Below are 24,529 nucleotides of genomic sequence, written 5' to 3'. Positions count from 1 at the left end.
CTCGTTGTTGGTATCAGAATCAGTATCAGAAAGAGAATGCGAGTGGGTTTGCTGTCATGGAAACCACCAAGCTGAGAGTGTTGTGAGAAACGTGTACGTGTTGAATACGTGTTGCTCGTAAGTAGCTAACTAACATTATACACGTATATTCTGTTTCTGGTGTATATATACATGTAACCAAATAACGGTGAAAACAAAAACGGGTTCGTATGAGAAATATTAGCATAATTGACATGACTAATGTGTTCATGAGGTGTTGACAGATATGTTTTAGGTAAAAGCGCTTACTGTTACCGTAGCAAGTTTGTTACTCTTTACTCGCTAATGTTTACGTTTATTCATTCTTTATTTTTGTATGTATTTATTTATCAATGCATATTATTCTAGAACTCCTCGAACTGTGTTTATTTGTTTTTTTAGTTGCTTGATAAATACAGAAATATGCCATTAACTATGGTCTATCTGTCTGCATTTCCGTCTACAGGTCAAAGTCAGATTTCACAATGATCACCTCTAAAATTCGAGTTTCCAGATTTGCAATCCTTGCCTCTGAAGATGTCAGAATAATTGAAGACTAAAGTAGCAGCATCAAGAAATCCCAAGCTGGTAAAAATGGAGGACAAAACCAGAAAGGTGAATAAGAAATTATGTGGGTCTGACTTGAAAATTAACAGAGCTAAATAATGTCACCCAAACATCTAATCATAACATTACAACAAATGAAGATCCTGTAAATTTGGACAAACATTCACAACAAACTCCTGCTCCTGAATGTGTGTAATGCATAAGAAGACTAACTGTAAACCTCAGCTTTGATCATGTCATTTAATTTGTGCTTTTATATATGGAATATTCTTTCAAGTCCAAATACACAATTTTTTATTACATTTACACCATTAATCAGCTACCCTTATTCAGAACGACTCACAGAAGTCTTTTGTCCCAGTGAGGCCCTAGGTTTGTCAAGCACATGCTGTATGACTAAAGTTTTTTTAATGTTTCTTTTTTAAAAAAAAAGGCACCATATATTATTTTAAAAAAATCTTAATTGTTACAGCAAATATTCTGGTTCTAGTGGTGCGGCAATCCAACAATTTATGACGCATGTCTGTATGACTGGAATATATTAACATTACATAGTTTGCATAAATAGTTTTGATTGATGTTACTGCACAGCTAATGTTTGCACTTATGCACTTACAGTAGGTACTGTTGAAAATGATACCTGCATAAATAAATGTATTCTATGTTCATGAAGGAACTCATTGTGGATTATCTCATTATAGCTATCTCCATCTGTATATGCACATGAAATGTCTCAGTCGACAGAGGAGAGACATACTACTACAAATAAGATGTCTCCACCTCGCATTCTGGAACTTTTAGACATGAGTAAGACAACACATCAAAAGGTAAAATTGACTGGTAAACTATTTAAACTATTCTTTCTATTGTGAGATTTGGTTGTAAATGTACTTTAAATGGACAGAAACATTTGGCTTTACTGGATGCTTTTAATGGGATTTTGATTCTGTGGTATTTATGCAGGGCAAATGTGTGCAGGTTGCATGTATACATTGTACCTCTGAGTACCACTTTCTCTTTCTACTCTTTTTTTTCCTACTTAGTATGTAATTGATGTTAATAAGTCGAATGTTGATGTTAATAAATAGAAATGGAGGTCTTAGAAAAATGACCTTTCGTTTCTCTGAGGGGCTTTTTGTTTTGTTTTGTTCCCAGTTTTCTGCTATAGATGTGGACCATCCTTTCTTCCAGCCATACCCATCTGAGATTGTGTTCCAGAACTATCTGCCCTTTGAGATGTATGAAGTGCCACTGGTGTTACGCAATAATGACAAGGTGACTTCAAGATGGGCTCATGTTGTGTGTCTATGTGCCATAGTGTGAATATAAATACATTTTGTGTATGCTCAGTCTATTTACTAAGTCAGCACCAGACATATCCAATCTAAGATGATCTACATATATGGCAGTACATATGGTGTATGGTGGTACATTCTAACATACCCCAAACTGACTTCCCTCAGTTACAAAGGCAAGAAATCATTAGAAGCATCAATGTAATGCACATAGACAATCTTTGTAGCATTGTATGTCTTTTTAAAGAATAAAAGGCCATATATATTAAACAAAATTACTCCACAGTGCAACTGAAACTTACAGAACCACCCTTATGTCCTGTGCTAGACTATGGTTAATAATAATATATAACACCTCAACAGTCTAAGCTTAAGGTTTAACAATAGATCATTAACAATAGATCATTCCTAGGGTTGGCAGTCATGGGTTTTAATTGACATCATTTTGACCACTACTCCAGAACCTTTGCCTTTCCAGCTAATCTTTTTCAACTAATGAGTTTGGTGTAAACTTTACAGGTCTTAATGACTGGAGCTGAATAAATAAATATAATTTCAGCAACAATTCAAATGGTATATGCGCAAGTACACATGTGGTTGTATCTAAGCTTGATGTGGGTTCTCCTGCAACTTTCAGATCCCTCGCCTTGTGAAGGTGGTTAAAGACGACTCACTATATTTCAAAGTGGTGAGCCCAGTAGATGTATGCAACAAAGTGGCCCCAGGCATGGCGTTCACTTTTACAGTTCAATTCACTCCACAGGAGAACAAGGTATGTTTTACTCAAGCTTACATTTCCAGTTGACTGTGAAAAAATAGTCATATCACCACAGTTATATTAAAGCAAGAGGAAGCCTGGTTTTAAATAACCCTTGTAAGAAGGCACACAAACATGAGCTACACATATACTGCTGCTTTTTCTCCTTGCTAGTCAAATTCACTGCTCAGTTTTGTGTATCTTTGTATCACAGTGGAAATCAGTAAACTTAAAGAAACTGAATTAGCACTGTATTGTATTTCAGCATGCATGTCCAGTTAAAGAGGGTAATTTTCATGACCTGATACAGAAGAAACTTCTTGGACTCTTGTTGATTCTGTCTATTTGCAAAGAATGATCAATACGCATATCTGCATTATAGGTTAACATATTTTGTTATGGCTTAAAGTTCAAACTTGTACAAGGGGTTATTTCAATAAAATGCAATAAGAGGATTGGGCCTGTAGGAAATTGTATTTCTTCTCCCACTCACTCACTTCCCATTAGTTGCTTTTCTGCAGTGTGTTGTATAGGTGACAAAACTGCAGTTCCACAACGGCACATTAATACTGATTGTAGCATGGTCACAAAAATTCAACACTAAATTTTTCCCTATAGTGCAAAAGGACACTGAAATATAGGATTTAGTTTAGATTATGCTAGAATATAAATCAGTTGTAATATGACTTAGTGATTTGGTTGGAATGAAAATATGTAAAATCTTCTGAAAGCATGGCCACATATGATACTAAATCAATGCTCCATAGATGAATCTAGTGTTCATTTGTTTATTCATTCATTTTCAGGAAAAGTTTTGTTTTTGTCAGTGTCATGGTAGGTCCTGAGCATTATGCACTTTGGACTAGAATGTTGGATAAGATGCCAGTCCTTCTCGGGGAAAGAGTCTATTATGTCATATGAACCTACAGAGTACAGTTATCTTCACAGAGCTAATCTTCAAAAGAGGCCAGGTTTTAACTGTTTATTTAAACTGAAATTAATATCTTGGAGATGTGCCTTAAAATTTAAATGATTATGAGAATGTGCAAATTTGTAGCCTCAATAAAAAGACAACGTTGTGTAATAAATCAGGGTATAATAATAACATGAATAATATAATAACACTGAATCTTTCGTATGATGTTAGAGAAAATTCTATATATATTTTGTCCTGTTCCTCTTCTTAACAAATTGCTGTAATATCAGGCTTATGTAATTTATAGGTGTTTTAATGTCGTATTATACACATACTGTATTATAGCAAACTCATTTCCATTCATGGTCTTTTCGATAGGATTATAGCCACCAAGTAATCTTTATGACTGAGAGGGAGAAGTTTGAGGTACCCATCCGGGCAATAGGGCCACGTGCCATCCTGGACTTTCCAGATGAGCTGCACTTTTCTCTGTGTCCTGTGAAATGTTTATCTCAAAAAACCCTCCTGGTACGCAATATTGGAAAAGGCAAGGCCAAATTTCAGCTCAGCACACAGAAGTAAGCACTCATTATAATAAAGTGAAACAGTTTTTATTTGCATATGAGTGTGTTTATTTACTGTGTATTTATGTTTTTCTATAGCCCATTTTCTGTAGAACCTTCAGTAGGAGCACTTAGTGTTGGCAAGAGTATGCAGGTGACTGTTGATTTTCTACCCACAACTACAGGAGACCACAGCCAACAACTGCTCCTCCATTACCACACAGGTTCAGTATTTATAGTGTACTGCTCTGCCATTAATGCTGCTCCACTCCAGTGCATATAACACCATAATTACATAGGTATGGCTCATGAACAGATATGGCTAAGAATTATATTCCTGACAAACACAATCATTAAAAAAATTCTATTAGTTTAAATCAATAATTATTCAATATTTTTTAGTAATTTATACGTATATATATATATATATATATATATATATATATATATATATATATATATATATATATATATATATATATATATATGCTCATCTATTATTAAAGTTCTATTGTGGAAGCATCTAACATAATTAAATAAAGTAGGACTGAATAGATTTATCGATTTTTGATTGGCATCATAGAATAAAAGGCAGTGTGCAGCCTTTTGCAGGTGTGCAGATGAAAGAAACAGAGCATTAATGTTTTAAGGCTTTTTGCTTTTTGTTGTCTCATTTGTTTTTATACTAATAATTGGTTGTTTTTAGTGGTGTTGCTTAATAAAAAGAAAAGCTATTTAACCCTTGTATTGTCCTCCTATACAAATTAGGAGCGCTGAGTCAACTTGACCTTGTCTGTTTTGACTGCTTATAAAAAATGAAGTATATATGATAGCCTTTTTTTTTTTTTTTTTACCTTTTTAGTCTAACTTGTTTACAACATATTAACATATATTTTGCAAAAAATATATATATATTTGGTATAATAAACCTTATTTATATACAAAAATGGCTCATTTTTTAGTAAAAAAAAACAGAAATTTTGAATTATTTTCACTATGAAGGCACAAAAGTTGATGCACAATTACAGGCTGGTATATTTCAAGGGCAGGAGATTGTTTTGAAACCATTTTGACCATTTTTAATGTCAGCAAATAATAAAACCTGTTTTTTTCCAGGCCAAATTGACTTGAATGCTTATAAATCAAAAATTCTACAATTATCTCCATTCTGTGTGTAATATCTATTTTACACTTGTAATACAGTATGTATTTTGCCCACCTGATGTCATCTGATCAACCAACAACAGGCTACACACACACACACACACTCAAAAACATGCCATAATTTCATGTGAATAAAACTTCGTTTACCTCCTTATGTTTTTTTTATTATACTTAATTTATGAATGATAACCCTTATGAAATTTTGCCATGTTTTGAGTAAAATAAGCATAAATGATTAAATATTATTTTATTATTTATTTTATTAAATATTATTTATTATTTAACCACTGACTGATAAATGTCAAACATTACTCAGCATATCTCCAGGCCAAAGCTGACTGATGCAACTAAATTCATAAATAAGAGAGAGGAAACAAATATATTTTGAATATGAAAACGCAACATGTGTGTGTGTGTGTGTGTGTGTGTGTGTGTATGTGTGTAAAGATTGTTGGTAGAAGAAGAAGAGAAGATATTGTCCCCAGCTGGACAAATGCATTTTGCAAATGCAAATGCAAATGCACACGCACAAGTGTGAAATATTTACAAATGATTGTTTTTGTTTTTTTGGAGGCCCAATGAATTGCAATGCCCAATGCTTGTGTGTGTGTGTGTGTGTGTGTCTGTGTCTGTGTGTGTGTGTGTGTGTAAAGCTTTTTGGTAGATCAGATTTTGTTTGCCCCCAGCTGGATATATGCATCTAACAAGTGTGAAATATTTACAAATGAGTAGCTTTTGTTTTTTCTGGAGGCCTAATGAATTGCTATGCCCAGTGCTTGTGTGTGTGTGTAGCATCATTTTGGTAGATCATATTTTGCCCTCTGCTAGGCAAAGGTATATCAAAAGTGAGAAATATTTACAAATGTGTAGCTTTTTTTTCTGGAGGCCTAATGAAATTCAATGCCAAATATGTGTGTGTGTTTGTGTGTGCATGTGTGTGTATGAGTGTGTGTGTGCGCGTGTGTGTGTGTTTGTGTGTGTGTGTGCATGTGTGTGCATGTGTGTGTATGAGTGTGTGTGTGTGTGTGCGCGTGTGTGTGTGTGTGTGTGTGTGTGTGTGTGTGTGTGTGTGAAATTTTTACAAATGTGTAGCTTTTGTTTTGTCTGGAGGCCAACTGAATTGCAATGCCCAATGCTTTGAACAGTGTTTGACTGTGTGTGTGTGTGTGTGTGTGTGTGTGTGTGTGTGTAGCATCATTTCAGTAGATCATATTTTGCCCTCTGCTAGGCGAAGGCATATCAAAAGTGTGAAATATTTACAAATGTTTGGATTTTTTTTCTTTTCTGGAGGCCTAATGAAATGCAATGCCCAATTGTGTGTGTGTTTGTGTGTGTGTGTGTGTTAGGGGGGGGGGGGGGGGGGGGGGGTTTGTGAGTGTGTGTTTTGGGTGCGTGTGTTAGTGGACATTTTATGTTTACATTTTTGTGTCTGTATGTTCATTGCGCTGAAAAGGGCAAAAGTGTGACCTATTGCCCCACTAAATGTGGCCGAGTCAAAATGGCCCAAGCGGATCAAAAATGCATAGTATATACTAGTCTGAACACATAGTTCAATGAAAATAGACAAAATTAATTTTGCTTGCAAAGTTCATAATTTGGAACAATCCTAGTAAATTTCAGCCAGATATGTGGAAGAAAACCCAAGTTATGGCACATTAAATTCTTCCAGCGGGGTCAAAAAGACCCAAGGACAATATGATGGTTAAAGAGAACATTTCCATGTTTTATTTCTGATGATTTCTATCACAGTGATGTTATCAATTCTGACATATTAGTTGTATGCATTAAAATATGACCTTCATAAATTGCACATTGGGGTTAATAAGTTGATAAGATTTAGCTGGTGGGCAAGAGCACTGCTTATCTTTATTCTTATTTAATAAGAATAAGGAGATTTTTGTTTGTGAATACATTTGCAAAATCTGGACTGCTTATGTATGTGTATGTACGTCCTGTGCAGAATGTGTCTGAGCTGTCTCAGTGCATTAACCCACAGGTCTTCTGAAGGCTATAGTTATTACATTTGCATTACATTTCCAGCATTTAGCTGATGCCCTTATCCAGAGCAACTTACATTTTTATCTTATTTTATACAACTAAGCAAATGAGGGTTAAGGGCCTTGCTCAGGGGCCCAGAAGTGGCAGCCTGGTGGACTTAGGAATCGAACTCACAACCTAACAAATTGGTAGTCAAACACCTTAACCACTAGGCTACCACAGGTGGTAGCTAATAACTATTCATAATACACGCATTTCCAAAATCACCAGTTTGAGCCCATTAGGGTAGAATCATTTTTAATTTAGCACCTTATGATATATCTCGATTTTGTTTTTAACAGTTAGCTGTCATTTCATGGCTTCCCAATATCACATTGAGCACAGCTGATCGCTAACCACTGAATTTAGATATAACACTGTTGTGATCCGCTTTATTACCTGATGAATTGTAACATTGATCATTTGCAGTCTATCAAGATAGCTAACCTAACAGAAAAATATGAAAATGGTTTGGAGTATTTATGTCCACTCTAATACCTTTGTCTGCTCTTTTATAGCATAAAAGTAAGAAAAAATGCTCTTTTATAGCATAAAAGTAAGAAAGAACAATAAATATTACATTTTAAGGGCAGCTTGATGAGATTTGTAATTGCATTGCTTGTAAACAGTATTGCATAAGGGCACAAAATAGCCACTAAGCCATCTAGCAATTACAAATTACTCAGCTGTATCCTCATCAAATGTCTTATTTGGATTCCACAGCTTAACAAACCTTCGATGAGAACATACTCTTCAGTAAAAAGTATGAATTTGCAGTCTTAGTGAAAACCATGTCTTCTAAATCGCTCATTTTTATCTGTTTTAGAGACTGTCTGTGCTCTGTCTCATGGCCAGGGATGAGCTTGTTGAACTATTGTACATTCTAGATGCTATCTTAACAGCTTTATTTGTTTATCTTCTGGCTTACTGCAGTTAAATATGAATGAGAAACAGAGATGCATCATGTGCTCCATGTGCATCATACACCAATGGTCTTCATGCCAGCAGCAGTTATGGGAAACTTCAGCAACTCCTCTCTCTCCTATTTCTTACTACCAAAATGGTCTCAATAACAGTGTAATATATTTTTCCAAAATTATTCTATAAATAAAGGAACACATGTTTCCAAAGAAACATGGGCATGAAACTCCTGCTTTGAATGTAGAGAAATGAACATAAATCAGTCAAAATACTGCAATAATTTCATTGCTCCTGACTTGGGCCCATGTTTTGAATTGTGAACTGCCAACTCAGCAGTAAAACACTGCCACCTTGTTTTTCATTCACAAGTAATTAAAAGCATTTGAGTTTGATTTTAATCTATACAATGTTTCCTGAGTACAACTGTTACTTCTCAAAATGTGAATTATAAACCAGTGTTATCTATTTTGTTCTTTTATAGGAGAAGATATTTACATAAATTTGTATGGAGCCTCCACAGATATAAATGTGAGGTTGGATAAGAATTCACTGTGGGTGGAAAAGACTTACATCTCCATGGCTAACCAGCGCACAGTGGCTATCCTGAACAGAAGTGACACCATAGTGCATTTCCAGTGGAAGAGCTTTGCCACTGAGGTGGAAGAGGAACAACATAGACTCAGGTCTAATATGTTTGCCTAAAGCACTCTTAATAGATTCTGAGAACTCCAGAACTCCTTTCTGAGATGGCTGAGATGCTCCTCCTTTCTGAAGCAGTCATGAATATTAGGGATTTTGTATTTTAATATGATCTCTCTTTCTGACATTCATTCTCTCTCCCTCTTTTTTCCATCTAGGTTCTTTTCTAAGCTGCAGCAGGAAGAAGATGATGAGATGGAACAGTTTTTAACAGAGTGTGACGCTGACCCCACTCTTCGAGACCGCCTCTCCTTGCTCTCACGCACCTTCCGGGACAGACGTAAGCAACTTCATCAGGACCGGCTAGTTTTCAGTGACCAGCATATCATCATAGAGCCACAGGTGTCTAATGGACACACACACGCACGCATGCACGCACGCACACACACACACACACACACACACACACACACACACACACACACACACACACACACACACACACACATACAATACCAACAGTGGTTGAATAAATTCACAAATCCTCTCCTAAGTAAATAAATAGAAATATAAACCATGTTATATGTTATTGATGTAAAAACATTCTAGATTTCTTCTTCTTCTTATTATTATTATTATTATTAGTAGTAGTAGTAGTAGTAGTAGTAGTAGTAGTAGTATCAGTACTGTCTAATTAACCCTGTACCATTTCACAGACCCAACGCACATAACAAACCTGACCTCCCTTTTCATTGTGCAGGGTTTCTATATTTATATGAACAATTGCATGTATACTTTATGGCTTATTAATATAAAACAATAAATCCTTTGCATGTTGATGTATGATATAAAACATAGTTATAAAAAAAATATCCTATAGAAAAATGTATTATTAAAATGTTTTAACTACATATAGCTATGCATTAAATACACATATAGGTGCATAATCATCCTGATACACAGCACCACCTTCAGCATTCAATGTTTGAATCATTGGGTACACATAGAGTAGTCCTCCAGGATGGTTTAGTAGTCCTCGGGAGTGACACATCTATCAACCACAAGTAGTTGGCCTGATATTGATTTGATTGGATTTTGTCAGATATGCTCTCTTTCATACATGATTTCTTCTTGGACTAAATGCAACTTCGTCTGCCATGCATTTTTATCTTCAGTGCAGAGGAATGTGTTGATCTTTTCATCGCTTTAAAAACATTGTTAACTTATATACATCATGGCAGCCTTGTCAGCAAACTTATTTGCAATATAGTTATGAATATGTAGTCTCTAGTGAATTCTACAGTGAATTGTTGTTGTAGATACATCTTATAATACAACCTAGCCTGTAATTGGAGACAGAAAAAGTTTTTTAATTGTAGCTTTCTAGTCTCTGTTGTGGACACTACTGAGGTTACTTTTTATAATACATTTTAATTTAATTTACATTCATTACTCTTAACATGATCAATACAAAACAGTGTTGCCTTCAAACACATCTAAAAGCAACCGACGTGCTTAGGATGCATTTCAAGTCAAGTCAAGAAGCTTTTTATTGTCATTTCAACCATATATAGCTGTTGCAGTACATAGTGAAACGAGACAACGTTTCTCCAGGACCCTGGTGCTACGTACATAAAAACAAAGACAGGGCTAAAGACTTAAGTAGTCCTTAAGCCACATAAGTTAAGCAGTCATAATTAAGTAAGTAGTCTTAGCCAACATAAAGTGCAACTGTGCAACCTGGTGCAAACAGTGCAGGACAAGACAAACAAGACAGACAAGACAAAAGACAGTGCAGGCCTGACAAAAGACAGTGCAGGACAGAAGATAGTGCAGACAAAAAGTTACAAGACAATACAAAAAAGTAAAAAAAATAGAATACACAAAAGACAATAAACAGTAAACAGAAACAGTGCCGACCAGTGTAAATACTGTATGTGAATACTGAATGTTCAAACAATATTTCTTGCAGTAATACTAGAATGAACACGTTTCTTAGCAGCAGGTCCTTGAGATAATGTATAGAATTGTGCAAAAACAGCAAACGACTGAAATATCGTACAGTATGTGCAAAACGACTGAAATGTTGGACAGTTTGTGCAAAAGAGCAAAAAAGTGTGCAAAACAGCATGTAAACAGTTTGATGGATGTATTTTATAGTGAAGTAGAGTAGAAAGAACATTATGGTGAAATTAGTATGTCTCTGTATTGCTTACAGGAGGGGGACATCTGGCCAAACTGCACAGCAAAAATCAACGTTATCTTCAAACCCCAAGAAGCCAAACTTTACCAGCACACTGTATACTGTGATGTCACAGGTACTGTTTAGCCTAATTTTGATGTTAAAATGAATGTAAGTTTAAATGTGCAACAAATATCATTGTTGTTTACTTCTTTTTAAGCCAGTCATGAGTGTTTTGGATGTGTGTGTATAAGACTCTCTCATAGACTTCCTCACATTTGCATTAGTTTGCCAGAGGTTTGTGAAGAAAGGGTGGTAACCTAATGACACGTCAGTCTTTTGGGATTTTAGTCAACAAACAAAATTCATGTAACATATTTTTTGGGCCAATCCTCTCATCCTTTATCTTAAAAAGTGCTTTTTCATATATACATATGACAGATTATGTATATTAAGTCATTTTTAATTAGGTACTTTTAAAGCGTAGTTAAGCTTTTAATAAAGGGATTGTGTGTAGCAAAAGTAAGACTTGGCTGAGTGAATACATATTGCAAATTTTCATTTTGATTTTGCTAATCCACTGTATTGCTTCTTAATGATGTACATTAATGATGTATTACAAATGTCCTCATGCAGGCAGAGAGACTTGTTTGCCACTGCGAATAAAGGGGGAAGGCATGGGGCCCAAATTGCAGTTTAACTTTGATCTACTGGACATTGGCAACATTTTTGTTGGCTCCAAGCACTGCTATGAGGTATGAATAACACATACATTGTCTATGCAAAAGTCATCCCTAGCATTATATGACACCCTTAAAACTCCAGGGAATTTGACTCTATTTTCAAAGTGAAACCAAGTCTTTGAGATGCTATAAAATATAGACATCTATGTATAAACTGAATTAAAATATGTTTTAAAAGGTTACTTATATTTGAAAATGTCATAAATAAATTTATTTGTCACCGTAAGTTGTTCTGATTTGAATTAAACTACTGGTAGTTTAACCATAACACTAAGACATAACAATAAAAAGTCTTATTTAACTGAATTCGAGAAACCTCCCAGTGGAAATCAAAATCTAACTTCAATTCACTTTAACTGAATTTGTTTCCATGCATCCTAGTTGGCTCAGTATGCCTTTGCAAGCCACTTTCTAGCAATGGATTGTGATTCTGTGCTTACCTTTACCCAAGGTGCTTGTGAGCAATAAGGGACTTATAGATGCCCCCTATAGTCTCATGCCTCCTACTACAGCTGTGGGCCTGTGCTTTTCCTTCAGTCCTCCTGAGGGCATGGTGCCACCTGGGGCTTGCCATGTCCTGGAGGTCCGCTTCTTTTCTGACAAACTGGGCACCTTCTCCGAGGAGTTTTATTTTACTGTTTTGGGAAATCCCCAGCCTCTCATTCTCACATTCAGGTAAATGTCTTACTTGTTGACTTGATTTTTGCCAATGCGCTGTGGCTCTTGTAGCCATTGTTTTACAAGGACGCACCATAGTCCTGTTTTAAAAACCTGTTTTTCCATGTAGGAATAGAAAATCCTTTTGTTATGCAGATGACAGAAATGCATAATGGATATATCTATATGAGAATATATGATCAATTACTGTTGAAAATGCTGGAAGTAGAGATTACAGTAGCACCACACTTTAGTGTCATCTTCCAAATGGATTAAATAATTTTGTTCTCCCTGTCATAATCTCTCTTGTTATTCTCTAGTAGCCACTGGTTCATTAAAAAATGCATTATTTAATTAGTTATATTTCATATTGCATAACTAGTGGCCTTTACCTTCCAATGCACAGTGTGGATTAATTTTCCAATGCACAGTGTGGGTTAAAATTGAAAATCTCTTTGTCCTGTTTTTTTTTGTGGCAGGGGGTGTGTAATAGGCCCGACGTTTCATTTTAACATTCCTGAGCTTGACTTTGGACAGGTATCCTTCGGTAAATAAATTTTGTTTTGACAATATCCATGATCACATGCTTACCAAAAACCCCAGTACCACTTCCAGTTTTTCTGATTATTTTCTCTATTTGCATCTACTCTCTGTCTTGACCTCAAAAGGCTTTCCTCAAACACTAACCTGCTCACTTACCAATTCCTCATTGGTATCAATGAATTTTGGTCTACGGATCCCTAGTGATGGGATGGGGAGAGAAAGTGTGACCAGTACTGAGCAGGTAAGAGAGCTGGACAGGAATGACTGGAAACCAGGAGATAGGGCACATGAAAGGCCTAGAGAATTCAGAGTGACACCCAGTTCTGGCACCATCCGGGCTCAGAGCCAAATGGACATCAAGGTAGGTCTCTTTGTTTTATAGATCCCCCTTTGACCCTTTAGTGCATGTCCTCACTACATATGTGACACAAATTAGAATTGATTTCACTATGCAAAGTTTAGCCTGAACCACTTCAACCAGACTGTGTTGACTACCCTTTTTATAAAAGAACTGACCTCTTATCCCTAATTAACTTAAGATAATTACTGTTTTTTTGTTAAAGTCTTGAAATTAACAAAATGAATGAGTCTCAAAAAAAAAAAGCCCAATCACTTTTCTTACCATATGTCCAGCACTGTGTGTAACTGTCAGCCAGTAGTCCTTTCCATCAGCAGTTGCTGTCATATGCTTTAAAAGGACTAATCTGATGGCTTTGTCTGGGTGTCTGTGGGCTTCACTGAAGTTGGGGAATCTAATGTCAGTATGCAGGATTATTCTTTAATAGCTCTGTCATCTGTGTGAACTTTAACGAGACAGGGTAATTTAGAAAGCCTGAACCATCAGCAGCTGCATCTTGCTTTTCTGGGTGAGGTCTCACACAGTAGGATATGTTGCTGTTTCACCCATTTTTTTAGTTGCATTTTTATTTATCCTGTGCAAAAAAAAACCTGACATACTGTATGGGTCTAAACACACCATGTACAATGCATCATGCAAAGTGTCCTCATCCTATATATACAGTACAATTTGTACTTAGACAAATTGGATTGCCCAAACGATGAGAGGTCAGGAAAAAGAAGATGGAGCAACTGTCTATTCATATCCCACTTTATTTTTATTCAGTTTATTTTATTTTATTTTATTTATTCATTTTGGACAATTAGTGTAATCAGCAGACATGTTGCTCAGAGCAGGATAGGCAGTACTGTCAAGTGTGTGGTTTCCTCGCACAGATGATCGACTAAAAAAGGTTGATATTTTTTCACTCATTTTATCAAATGAGTGAATGAGTGACCTTTTTCATCATAATGCAATACATTAATATAAGATTTTTATGCTTTGATAAAATAAAGGAAACCGATTAATGAACAAGAAGTCTGTGAAATTCTCTCTAAAGATTGTTTTTCTGCACCTGGTCACATCTGTACATCTGGCCCTCAGTATCACTTAGTGACAGTTCCTGGATTAGGAATTTCTAATTAAAGAAACCTGCAGTATTATTGGGAAGCATCTGATAGTCATGACTAGTGTCTATCTGTGATTTACTTTGAATTTTTTTAAATAATTGATATAATTGAGATTAATTTTTAAATAACAGATGTTTAAAAAATTATTTGAACAAATCTAGTAGATGTGATATTGTTTAGTGATTGTTTCCCATTGTGTACATCTGGAGGTAAGTGTGTCATAAACAGTAATATAATATGTACTGTATATATAACCATGACAATGTGTGTCTGCTGCAGGTAACCTTGTGCTCCAATACAGTGCAGAAGTACAGTCTAGCAATGGTCGTGGATGTTAATGGAGTTGGGGAGGAGTTGTTAGCTCTCCCAATTAAGGCTAGGTAGGATATTTATAGTGACTCACTCTAATCTGTTAATACTATCAAGGTGTACACTATGTTATACAAGTTATTTCTTTGCTGACGACTTTCTACAGCTGTATTGTTCCTGAAGTGCATCTGGAGAGTTCTGTGCTTCAGTACCAGCGCTGCTTCCTGGGTTATCCCTATGAAAAGACCATCAGACTGATAAATGATACAAACCTCCCTGCATGCTATGGCCTTTTAGACCAGGTAACATGACCCTTAAAAAAATCCATTATCTTGTTGTCAAGGATAGGAAATCATAAGATAAACATGACTGCACCGAGTATTGAAGGTCTCCTAAGCCCACAGAAATACTCAATAAATAGGGTGTATTGTATATTCAGAAAGTCTCTCTGACCAGCCTGTGAATAACACTGTGTCTCTGTATGTGCAGAAGTATGAGGAGAACCCATCTCTACTGTACTCTACTGTTCATCCAAGAGGAGTGATTCAGCCATACAGTATTGAAGAGATTCCTCTGGTTCTTCAGGCTAAAACAGTGGGCCAAGTACAAGTCATGGCTCTTATTGCAATTTTAGGCCAACAGGATCCTGCATTGGTGAGCATATGTGTATTTGTATATGCACACTTGTGAAACAGAGAAATTTGACCAGTGCCTATTTGTGCTATTTTTTCAGTAGAACTACAAATTAAATCAGCTGTTATTTTTAATTTAATTTAATGACCCCTTTCTCCTCCATTTCTTTTCTGTCTCCCACAGGAGTTGCTCCTGTCCTGCATTGGCCAGGGGCCAGTTGTCTCCATCTCTGCCACTGAGCTACACTTTGGCACCATCCCAGTGCTCACTGACATCCCAAGGATGCTGCAGTTGTTCAACAAGTCCCCCATCCCAGTCCAGTTCTTGGCACAAATGGTGTGTCTAGCTCTATTTTAATCAGAATCCAAATATTACAAGACAGAACAGGTGTACTTTCACTTTATACTATACTATATGCTTTATGCTGTATTTTTTCCACAGCCCACATACTAGTTAAATTTTACCCATAATTATTTCTGAGCTTTATTGAGTGCATAATGAAATAGGTAATTGGTTTATTGGCTTTGTAGATAATTGGCTCCCAGTGACTGCATATTGAACACTGCTCTGTCATACATTTTCTATTTAGTCTGATTTAGGCCAATCTCCCAACAACCAGAAGACAGATGCAGAAGAATAAAACCCCAGTCATATACAGTATTGTGGCCACATTAATCTGATCATTCATTAAATTATTCAACCAGCCAAACATCAACATTTTCACGCCCACCTGACTCTAGAGTTTAGTGTGAAACTAAAAATCAGACAGTTATGTGGGCACAAATGGCTTGTTGATGAGAGAGGTCAGAGATGTTTCTCTCCCCCTATACAGCTAATGACCTGCGTACTGGTGAATCAAGGGGATTAATAAAGCATTTTCAGCTTCGATGAATCACAAAACGTCTTGAATTACATTACAGGCCCTCAGAAGTATGGGCTCCCACCCAGAAAAAGGCACTGTAGTGTGTCAGAAGAGTGCATTTTCTAATAACTGATGAATTACATTCTTTAATAAATATGTCTGTATATGTATCTGTCGCAATCCCTTATACAATGTGTTAGGTGTTTGGGACTTGAGGTTCAAAGCAATCAATGGGCTTAACCCTTGTGGACACTCTAACCCTAACTCTTTCGTGATGTGACGTTTCAAAAACGTCCACTAATTTAAACTTATATAAAAATATATAAGATTAATTATTTAATTATTTTTATCAGATTAAAATGTTTTGCATGAATCTGTTAATCAACCTCAGTTCTAATCAAATCTACTAAATTTTTAAACAAAATACACACAAAATGACTTATTTTTAATAAATAAAAAGTGAACTGGACTTTTTTTTTTACCTTTTATTACAGTCTTGGATATGTCAAAGATGACTTATAACATTGGCATTTCTGCATTGTTAGTTTTTGTGCAGCATTAGATTGTAATTATTTCTCCCTCATTTACATATCAGGGCTGTTTTTTCCACAATGACATTATAATGCCATTATAACCATGTTCTTTCAATGCAATTGTAGAACATGGTTCTAAACAGCAATGTTTACTGTTTTCTATGGAGTTTTCTATGTGGAGTTCTATCGAGTAATCAGAGGTGTTTTTGTGTGTGTGTTTGTTTGTGCACACGTGTGTGTGCGATCGTGTGCCCAGCAATCCTGTCTGAAGACACACACATGCACATGAACACACATGAACGCACCCCCCTACTCACCTGCACACACACACACACACACACACACAAACACAAACACAAAAGCACACACGCAAACACACGTACACTATAGTATACTGATATCCTCCATAGAACTCAATGTAAAAACCTGAAAATAAGCTTTTCTTTGCACAGGCCGCCACCTTTTGGTCAACAGTAAAAATTACAAATTTTACCTCTTCCCAGGGAACCATTAACAAGCAAAAATGCATGTTTTTTTTTCATATCATGGCCATGCAATGAAAAAATGTATTTATATTGGCAGTCAATGGGGCCGCGAAAAGTAAATGAGGGAGAAAAAATCTGATGCTGCACAAAAACTAACAATGCATAAAAGCCAATGTTGTTAGTAAGCTAGTAATATTTAAGACTCTAATAATATCTTTATCCAGTTCACTTTTTTAATATTAAAGATAATAAAACTGTGTATTTTATGCAAATGTCACTATTGTGATGTCACTAATTAAATTAGTAAAAAAAAATAATTTTTAAAAAAATATTTAGCCATTTTGAATAGAACTGAGGTTGATTATCAGATTAATGCAAAAACATTGAAAAAATATTAATCTGATGTATTCATATGATGTATAAATTTCATTACATTTGAGTAATGAGTTAAGTGTTTGTTAAATGAGTATGTTGTTATATTAACACAGGCTAAGAGTAACACTCTTTGGCGGGTGGAGCCAGCAGAAGGAGAGATTCCCCCAGAAGGGCAACTTGAACTGACAGTGGTGGCCTCTCTAGATGATACTCTGCCATTCCAGGATACATTGCAGCTGACCATCCACAACAGCCAAACCCATACAATACCCTTGTTTGCTACGGGGAAGGGCACTACTATTGTCACTGATCTGCCCTTTGCACCCCATCTGGACCTTGGAACTCACTTTAGGTACAGTGTGAAATGCAAAACTTAATTTGAAAAAATAATATAATAAAATAAAAATATATATAAATTACTTGGGAAAATTAATCAACTTAAATCTTGACCAAATACTCAAAGTTGTGATGTTGGGAGACCAGTAGTGCTGTAGTAGTCCAGTAGCAGAGACCAGAGTAATATACATTCGAAATAAACACATTTGTGTTCCTACTCTGCAGCTCAGGTCCATGCCAGTATCACTTTAAGATCACCAACAGAGGTCAACGATTTCACAAGCTTTTCTGGACCACTGAAGGCTTTCCTCACTTCCACCGCAGAGGCACACTTGCCACAAAAAACCAACCCCTCACTACTTCCAGTCAAGGCAAAGCCAGGAGTCAACTGGCACCTAAAACTTTGGGTGCTCCTGTCTTCTACCTGACACCCACACGTTTGGAACTTGGTCCAGGTCACTCAGCTGACATGCTGCTGGAGGGCTTCTGTGATACACCCAAAGTAAAGCAGAAATTTTGTCTTAATATATCCCATAATATTCTGAATGGCTGAATTGCACTTTAAGTATTTTTCCTACTAAAACACCATAGGTAATGCTCACAAATAAGTACATAGTTTATATGTTATTTTTAGTTAATCAGTTCTAATTGTCCCAGAATGCTGCCATAAAAATATGAATAAGGTTAATATGAATAAAGGGCACAGCTTACACAGCTCACAGCTTAGGCTTTGAATATGAAAAGTTTATAGGAGTTTGTGTTTGTGTGTGTGTGTGTTTGTGTGTGTGCGCGCAGATGGTAAGAGAAAGGATGATATGCCATGCCTTGGTGGGGAATCAGAATGGGAAGGAACGTATCATGACAGTGGATATCACATGTAAATTCATTGCACCAATCCTGATTATCTCCCCTCAGCAGCTCAACTTCTGTGTTAAAAAGGTTTGTATGCTCAAGCTTGTGTATGTTACTCATAAAACACACCTGCTAATTGTGTGCTCTTGCACTTTCTTTAACATTTTGTGGATTACCATTGTTAAAATAAGGCCACAATTAGCACTAGTCAGAACCCATTTGCATGCCATTTTTGTTATCCTAGTGAACTGAATCGCAGTGTCAGCGACCCGGGGATAAAAACAGACCCAAATGCAGGATAGCATAAAAATAAAAGGGTTTATTAACTAAAAACACAAAACAGGGACACAGACTAGGCCACAAGATGACATAGAACGACGACGACAAGGATTCCATGCTGCCATAGGCAATGCGGCATGGTTATATAGGCATGGCAATTAGACATGAGGAACAGGTGTGCAGAGGCCGGAGGAAGAGACATGGGTGGGGCAGACACATGAACATAGAACAAAAGCACGTGGCCAAAGTCCGGGCTGGATCCTGACACGCAGCTTCATGGTCTAAGCATGCTTGAATTTTGCCAATTACACATTTCTCTACACTAGAATGTTTGTGTTTGCTTAGTCTGTAGAGCAGATAATGGACATGAAAGTCAATAAATCAATTTTAAGGTCAATTCACTGCTAAAAATATCTTTAGAGCAGAACTGCAGTTTTGCAAATTAAAACATTGATGGCTAACTGTGGACTGTCACTTTTGGCTGAGCTATTGCTTTGGGCACAAAGTATAAAATTTTTTTTTTGTTACTTGATGTAAATTTGTAATTGTTAGGAAGTAAGCTACAGTGTAAACAAACAGACATACAGTATACAGTCTACAGGTCTAAAGGACACACACACACACACCCACACACACGCACACACACAGAGCCACATGTGCGCAGCCTTCCACTTTTCCCCATTGAGAGCTTCAGCTTTAGTGTTTTCCATATATCTTCCTGATATTCTGACAACCACTTTCAAGTCCCATTGCCAGGAAGCTTTTTTCAGAACTTAAAATGCTAACTTGGTTTGAGAGCATTTTCATCTGGTACAGTCCCATCTGTGCACGTGTTGAAAGCGCATGCAAGATTTACAGACAGTTCCAGCATAAGGGCCTGCAAGACTAAAGCAATTAAGGAGAAGCAAAGGGGAAGAGAAGGCAGAGGTTTTGGTTTCTATTGGCACCAATCTTAAAAAACTAGTAGCAGTCTAGAACATATTATTACTGTGGGTAGTCATCCATGGGATATAATGTGGAATAACAAATTATTAGATTCTCTGTACTTCTCACAATAGGTCAGATTTAGCTGTTAAAAAGCAATTACAGATGTAATACAATAGCTGATATAATTAAAAAGAAAAAAAATGATAACAAGCAATACAATAAAACAAACTTAAACAAGTTGTTCCCCAAATGGAATGGATGAACATATTTCAATATTATTCGCTTGTTAGTTTATGCTTGCTAGCTGCAGTTGTCAGTAATTTTAATAATGTGATTTTTGCACATTTTGAACTATTAAATTTATAATTTACTATTAAAATTAAAACTTAAAGCTGGATTATATATAGTGAAGTTAGATTCTGTTCTGCTAAAGCCTTATATTTTATTTGTAGATTTTTTTTGATAAAACATATATAAAGGAAATAATATGCTATTGTAATTTATTATGTTTATGCTTTCTTTTGATGTAATTTACTTCACAAGATAAATAGAAAAAACAGGACTACTTATATATTTTGTGACCTCTTAGATGGTGTTCATGACCTCTACATTCCTATGTCTTATTTGTTCCATATTTACTTTGTATATGTATCTTTTATTATTTAATTCTTTTCCAAAATCTTTAAACTGTTGGAAATATTGTCTCTTCTCAATATTTTGTGTGGTTGAGTTTTACACTGATTTTGTGTGTTTGTTGAGTTTGATGGGCTTGTTCTATGTCCTCCAGGTTCCAGGCGTGCCCCTTGTGCCTCTGTATGAAAAGCTTTATCTGAAGAATGTCTCCATGTTGGCTCTCTCTCTGGAGCTTACCCTGGCTGAGCCATTTGGTCTCTGTGACTGTAGCAGTGATGACTCATTCACCTTCTCAAAGGTACACAAAGAGTTCTTTGGCAGGGATGGCAACTTTTAGGAAGGGGTTGGAAGAAGATTAGTGAGTGAGTGTGGTGGGATATTATTAGAAATGAGTTTGCATGTATTCGAATTGAGGACCCAAAAAATAAATAAGGTGGTTATTACCATATTATGGTCAAGAAGTTTACTGTGTAAGTACCTAACATTGGTATAGACCTTTTCAGTAGTCACTGTCACTATTAAAAATCATTATATTTACCACCAAACACGTGTACTGTTTGGTTGTGACTAAGCAAATTTTGAAGAATGTAATGTTTCCAAGGTCAAAACGTTCATGATGACAATGTAAAAAAAGCTCACCATATCAATTCTCAAGACAATTATTTATGTCTTCTCACAGTCCATGGTCCATTTATCCTTGTCACAGGTACAAATGTTAGACTGGGCAGACAAAAATAAATAATAATGTAAAATAAAAATAATAATAGTCTTCTCACTCCATTGCCATTGCTGCATTACAGGCAAACTAACCATTGAAAAGTTATCTGAAGCTCACAAAAGCTTAAAAATATACACTAATTCACATACCACTGTCTTTTTAAAGTTATTTCTAATTATTTCTGGGTTTTGTTTCCACTGGCAAATCAAGTTTGGCTGTAGTACAGGCACAAAACTTTGTTCCCATCATCACATTAAACGCTGAGACGTGGTGATAAAACACTTAACATGTGGGAGAAGTAAAAATATTTGCTAGAAACTTCTAGAACTTGTAATGAGCATGAGAAAAGATTATCCCAGAATGCAATGTGTCTACACAATGATACTGTATTAAGGATGAAGCAGGTTTAAAATCAAAAAAATGCCTGCTGTATATTTACAGCCATTCTGTAAAAACAGCATAGTACTGTTTTAATGTGCTGCTAGAAATCACCTGTAAATGTACAGTCAAATGTTACAGTGCATATTTTAAAGTACAGTGTGCACATGTGCAGATTTTTATTTAGAATGCTTTTTGCTATTATAATGACCAATTTTCTTGAAAGGCTTACCACTACATTTTGGACTGTGTTTGTATAGATTTGTGCCAGTTTTACAACAAAGATATTAGTGAGGTCAGACTCTGATTCTGGACAAGACTTGTGAGACACAAAGAGACAGTGATCAATGGTGATGGGCTAAGGACTCTGTGCCAGACACTCAACTTCTTATACTGCACCAACGTTGCTTTGTGTTGTCCTTTAATTTATGTTTTCATTGAAATTTTACAAGGGAAATTGTAATTTTACAGTATTAAAGGCAATCTAATCAGTTCTGTGAAGGGCAGGTGTTCACATACTTTGGCCAAATAGTGTTTGTATTGATTAATATGTGTGACTACATTCACAAACAGGCTTTGATCCATAAAAAGACTATTGCTTCAACAGCTTCATGGGAATTCAAACATATAAACTCCTAATGCTGGGCTGACTGCTTAAACTGAGGATCATAGATAAATGTATGAAAAAAATCTATGCATATTGTATTAAAAAAATTTCATATAAAGAAATAATGAACAATTTAATGTGAATCAAATACAGTTGAATAAGTTATATAAAGTGGCCATGGTAGTGCAGCATGTAATGTTGCTGCCTCACAGACGCAGACTCACAGTTTCAGTGTCCACAGATTCACTTTCTGCTTTTGTCAGTGGGGGTTCTTTGTTTTTTTTGTAGACCACTAAATTTCTCTTAAGTGTGACTGTGCATGTAGCATCCCATTCAGAATGTGGCTCCACTCCCAGGCTCACATGAGGACAAAGCTGAAGATATGGATAGATAATGAATGAATGAAGGTCGAATGAAAATTGTTTCATGACTTTGTACTTAACAATATATAAAACAGTAAAGTTATTTGGCAACTAGTGTAATTCTCTTGTTTTTCAAGTTTCCTTCTTATTCATGCATTTGTATTGTTTTTTAACGAGTAAATTTTAGGTTTTGTGAAAGTGTGAGATAAGACCCAGAAGTGTGTGTCTTAAGCTAACTGTAAGACAGTTGTCCACCCTTTTAATTTGGCAGTAAAATTTCTGTCTATTTAAGTGAAATGTTCTAAGGGCATCTTAATTTTAGTAGATTAAACCAGGACTGTGATAGCTGAAATTAAGTCATTTTTATTTAACATTGTGCATAAACTTATCTTATTGATTACACTGAAAGGCAAATATGTGCATGTACATTATATGTATACAACTACAAACAAATATGGGCAATTACACTATATATGACTATTAATATTTTCTCTCTTGTTTCTCTTGTGTTGGTGTATGTAGAGTCTGGTGATGGGTATTGGCGCTGAAGCAGAGATCTGGGTGCGCTTCAACCCTCTTTACCAGCTGGATTTAGTGAGCCGTGTGGCTGAGGAAGTGCTGGAGGTGAGCTACAGTGGGCACCCTCAGCGGGACACCGTGGCTCTGCGAGGAGAGGTACACTTTCCCAACCTGCACTTCTCAAGTCATGTGTTGGACATTGGCTGCATCCTCAACTGCACAGAGGTCCAGAAGCAGCTTACCATGACTAACTCCAGCTCACTCCCTGTTATCTACCACTGGGCTTTTATACTGGATCAAAAGCATTACCCCATCAGGTAAAGACATTTTTCATGATTATAAAAGAATAATGCTGCAAAAATAGCTAACATTACTCATAATGAAGAAAAACCCTCTAATTATATGTGTCCTTATGATTATATCTAACCTTTTAGCATCAAGCAAAAAGAACATAGCTACTGATCCATCCATAAAATATAGTTTTATAAGGTGATTTATCGGGTTTCTTGTAATTTTTCCTTTATATGTGGCTCTTTAAGGGACAGATATGGCACATTTTGTGATGTGTACAGCACTATGAGGTATATCAGCATATACATAAACTTTACTCATTGCAGAAACTTGCAGGGACACACTATCACAACCATGCAGGTAGAACAATCGACATTCAGAAATTTAGTCATACTGTACATGTTTCTTCTCTTAACCAAGGACAAGTGGACACAGCCAATTTTCTGGTCCCCCTGTTTCTCTAATACCTTCCAAAAGTCTAGTATACTTGTATTATTGCTGTAAGTTAGTTTATTTTCTTCACAATATTTAGCGCATTTTGCCCATTTACCACAGCACATAAAATCTGACTATTCACACATTTCTTATTATTCCCACAGGACCACATTCTTGATGACCTTTGCCCTTCCCAGTGCAGTGCTCAGCAATTCCTTGACCCTTGAGCCTATATGAGATAGTGTTCATCACTTTTGATAAAAGCTAGTATCAAATCCAGTCATGCATAACAAGTCATTAGTAAAGACTGAATAAACTGCCACAGATAAATAAGCTTTGATGACCTTATTTGAAAATGAATCAGCAGGCTTTCCTACGCTGATGTTATGTTATACTTACATTAATCGTCATTACTTTTACACACACTCATACTTAGTGGCTGCCCACAACAGCATGCAAAGCACAAAGTTTTAAATCTCAGCTGTCAATAGGGGGCCAGGTCCAGGCTGCATGGACTAAAGTTTTT

At 36.0% G+C, this 24,529-nt stretch overlaps 1 protein-coding gene across 1 annotated transcript in view; it reads left to right on the top strand.

Annotated features, from left to right (window-relative positions):
• Positions 1–503: 503 nt before the first annotated feature.
• Positions 504–24,529, top strand: part of LOC132851105 (hydrocephalus-inducing protein-like) — a 78,709-nt gene continuing 54,683 nt past the window's right edge. Inside the window, 23 exon segments of the mRNA XM_060877740.1 lie at positions 504–532; positions 534–633; positions 1,287–1,412; positions 1,741–1,860; positions 2,518–2,652; positions 3,932–4,131; positions 4,216–4,340; positions 8,720–8,921; positions 9,096–9,279; positions 11,096–11,195; positions 11,696–11,814; positions 12,254–12,477; positions 12,939–13,006; positions 13,128–13,363; positions 14,749–14,849; positions 14,945–15,080; positions 15,268–15,432; positions 15,595–15,747; positions 17,780–18,018; positions 18,228–18,504; positions 18,798–18,941; positions 20,848–20,991; positions 23,281–23,594. Coding sequence (XP_060733723.1) covers positions 504–532; positions 534–633; positions 1,287–1,412; positions 1,741–1,860; positions 2,518–2,652; positions 3,932–4,131; positions 4,216–4,340; positions 8,720–8,921; positions 9,096–9,279; positions 11,096–11,195; positions 11,696–11,814; positions 12,254–12,477; positions 12,939–13,006; positions 13,128–13,363; positions 14,749–14,849; positions 14,945–15,080; positions 15,268–15,432; positions 15,595–15,747; positions 17,780–18,018; positions 18,228–18,504; positions 18,798–18,941; positions 20,848–20,991; positions 23,281–23,594 — 3,641 coding nt within the window.

Source organism: Tachysurus vachellii, chromosome 9 (genome assembly GCF_030014155.1).
Source record: "Tachysurus vachellii isolate PV-2020 chromosome 9, HZAU_Pvac_v1, whole genome shotgun sequence".
Classification (NCBI taxonomy): Eukaryota; Metazoa; Chordata; class Actinopteri; order Siluriformes; family Bagridae; genus Tachysurus; species Tachysurus vachellii.
This window is presented reverse-complemented; position numbering and strand designations above follow the sequence as displayed.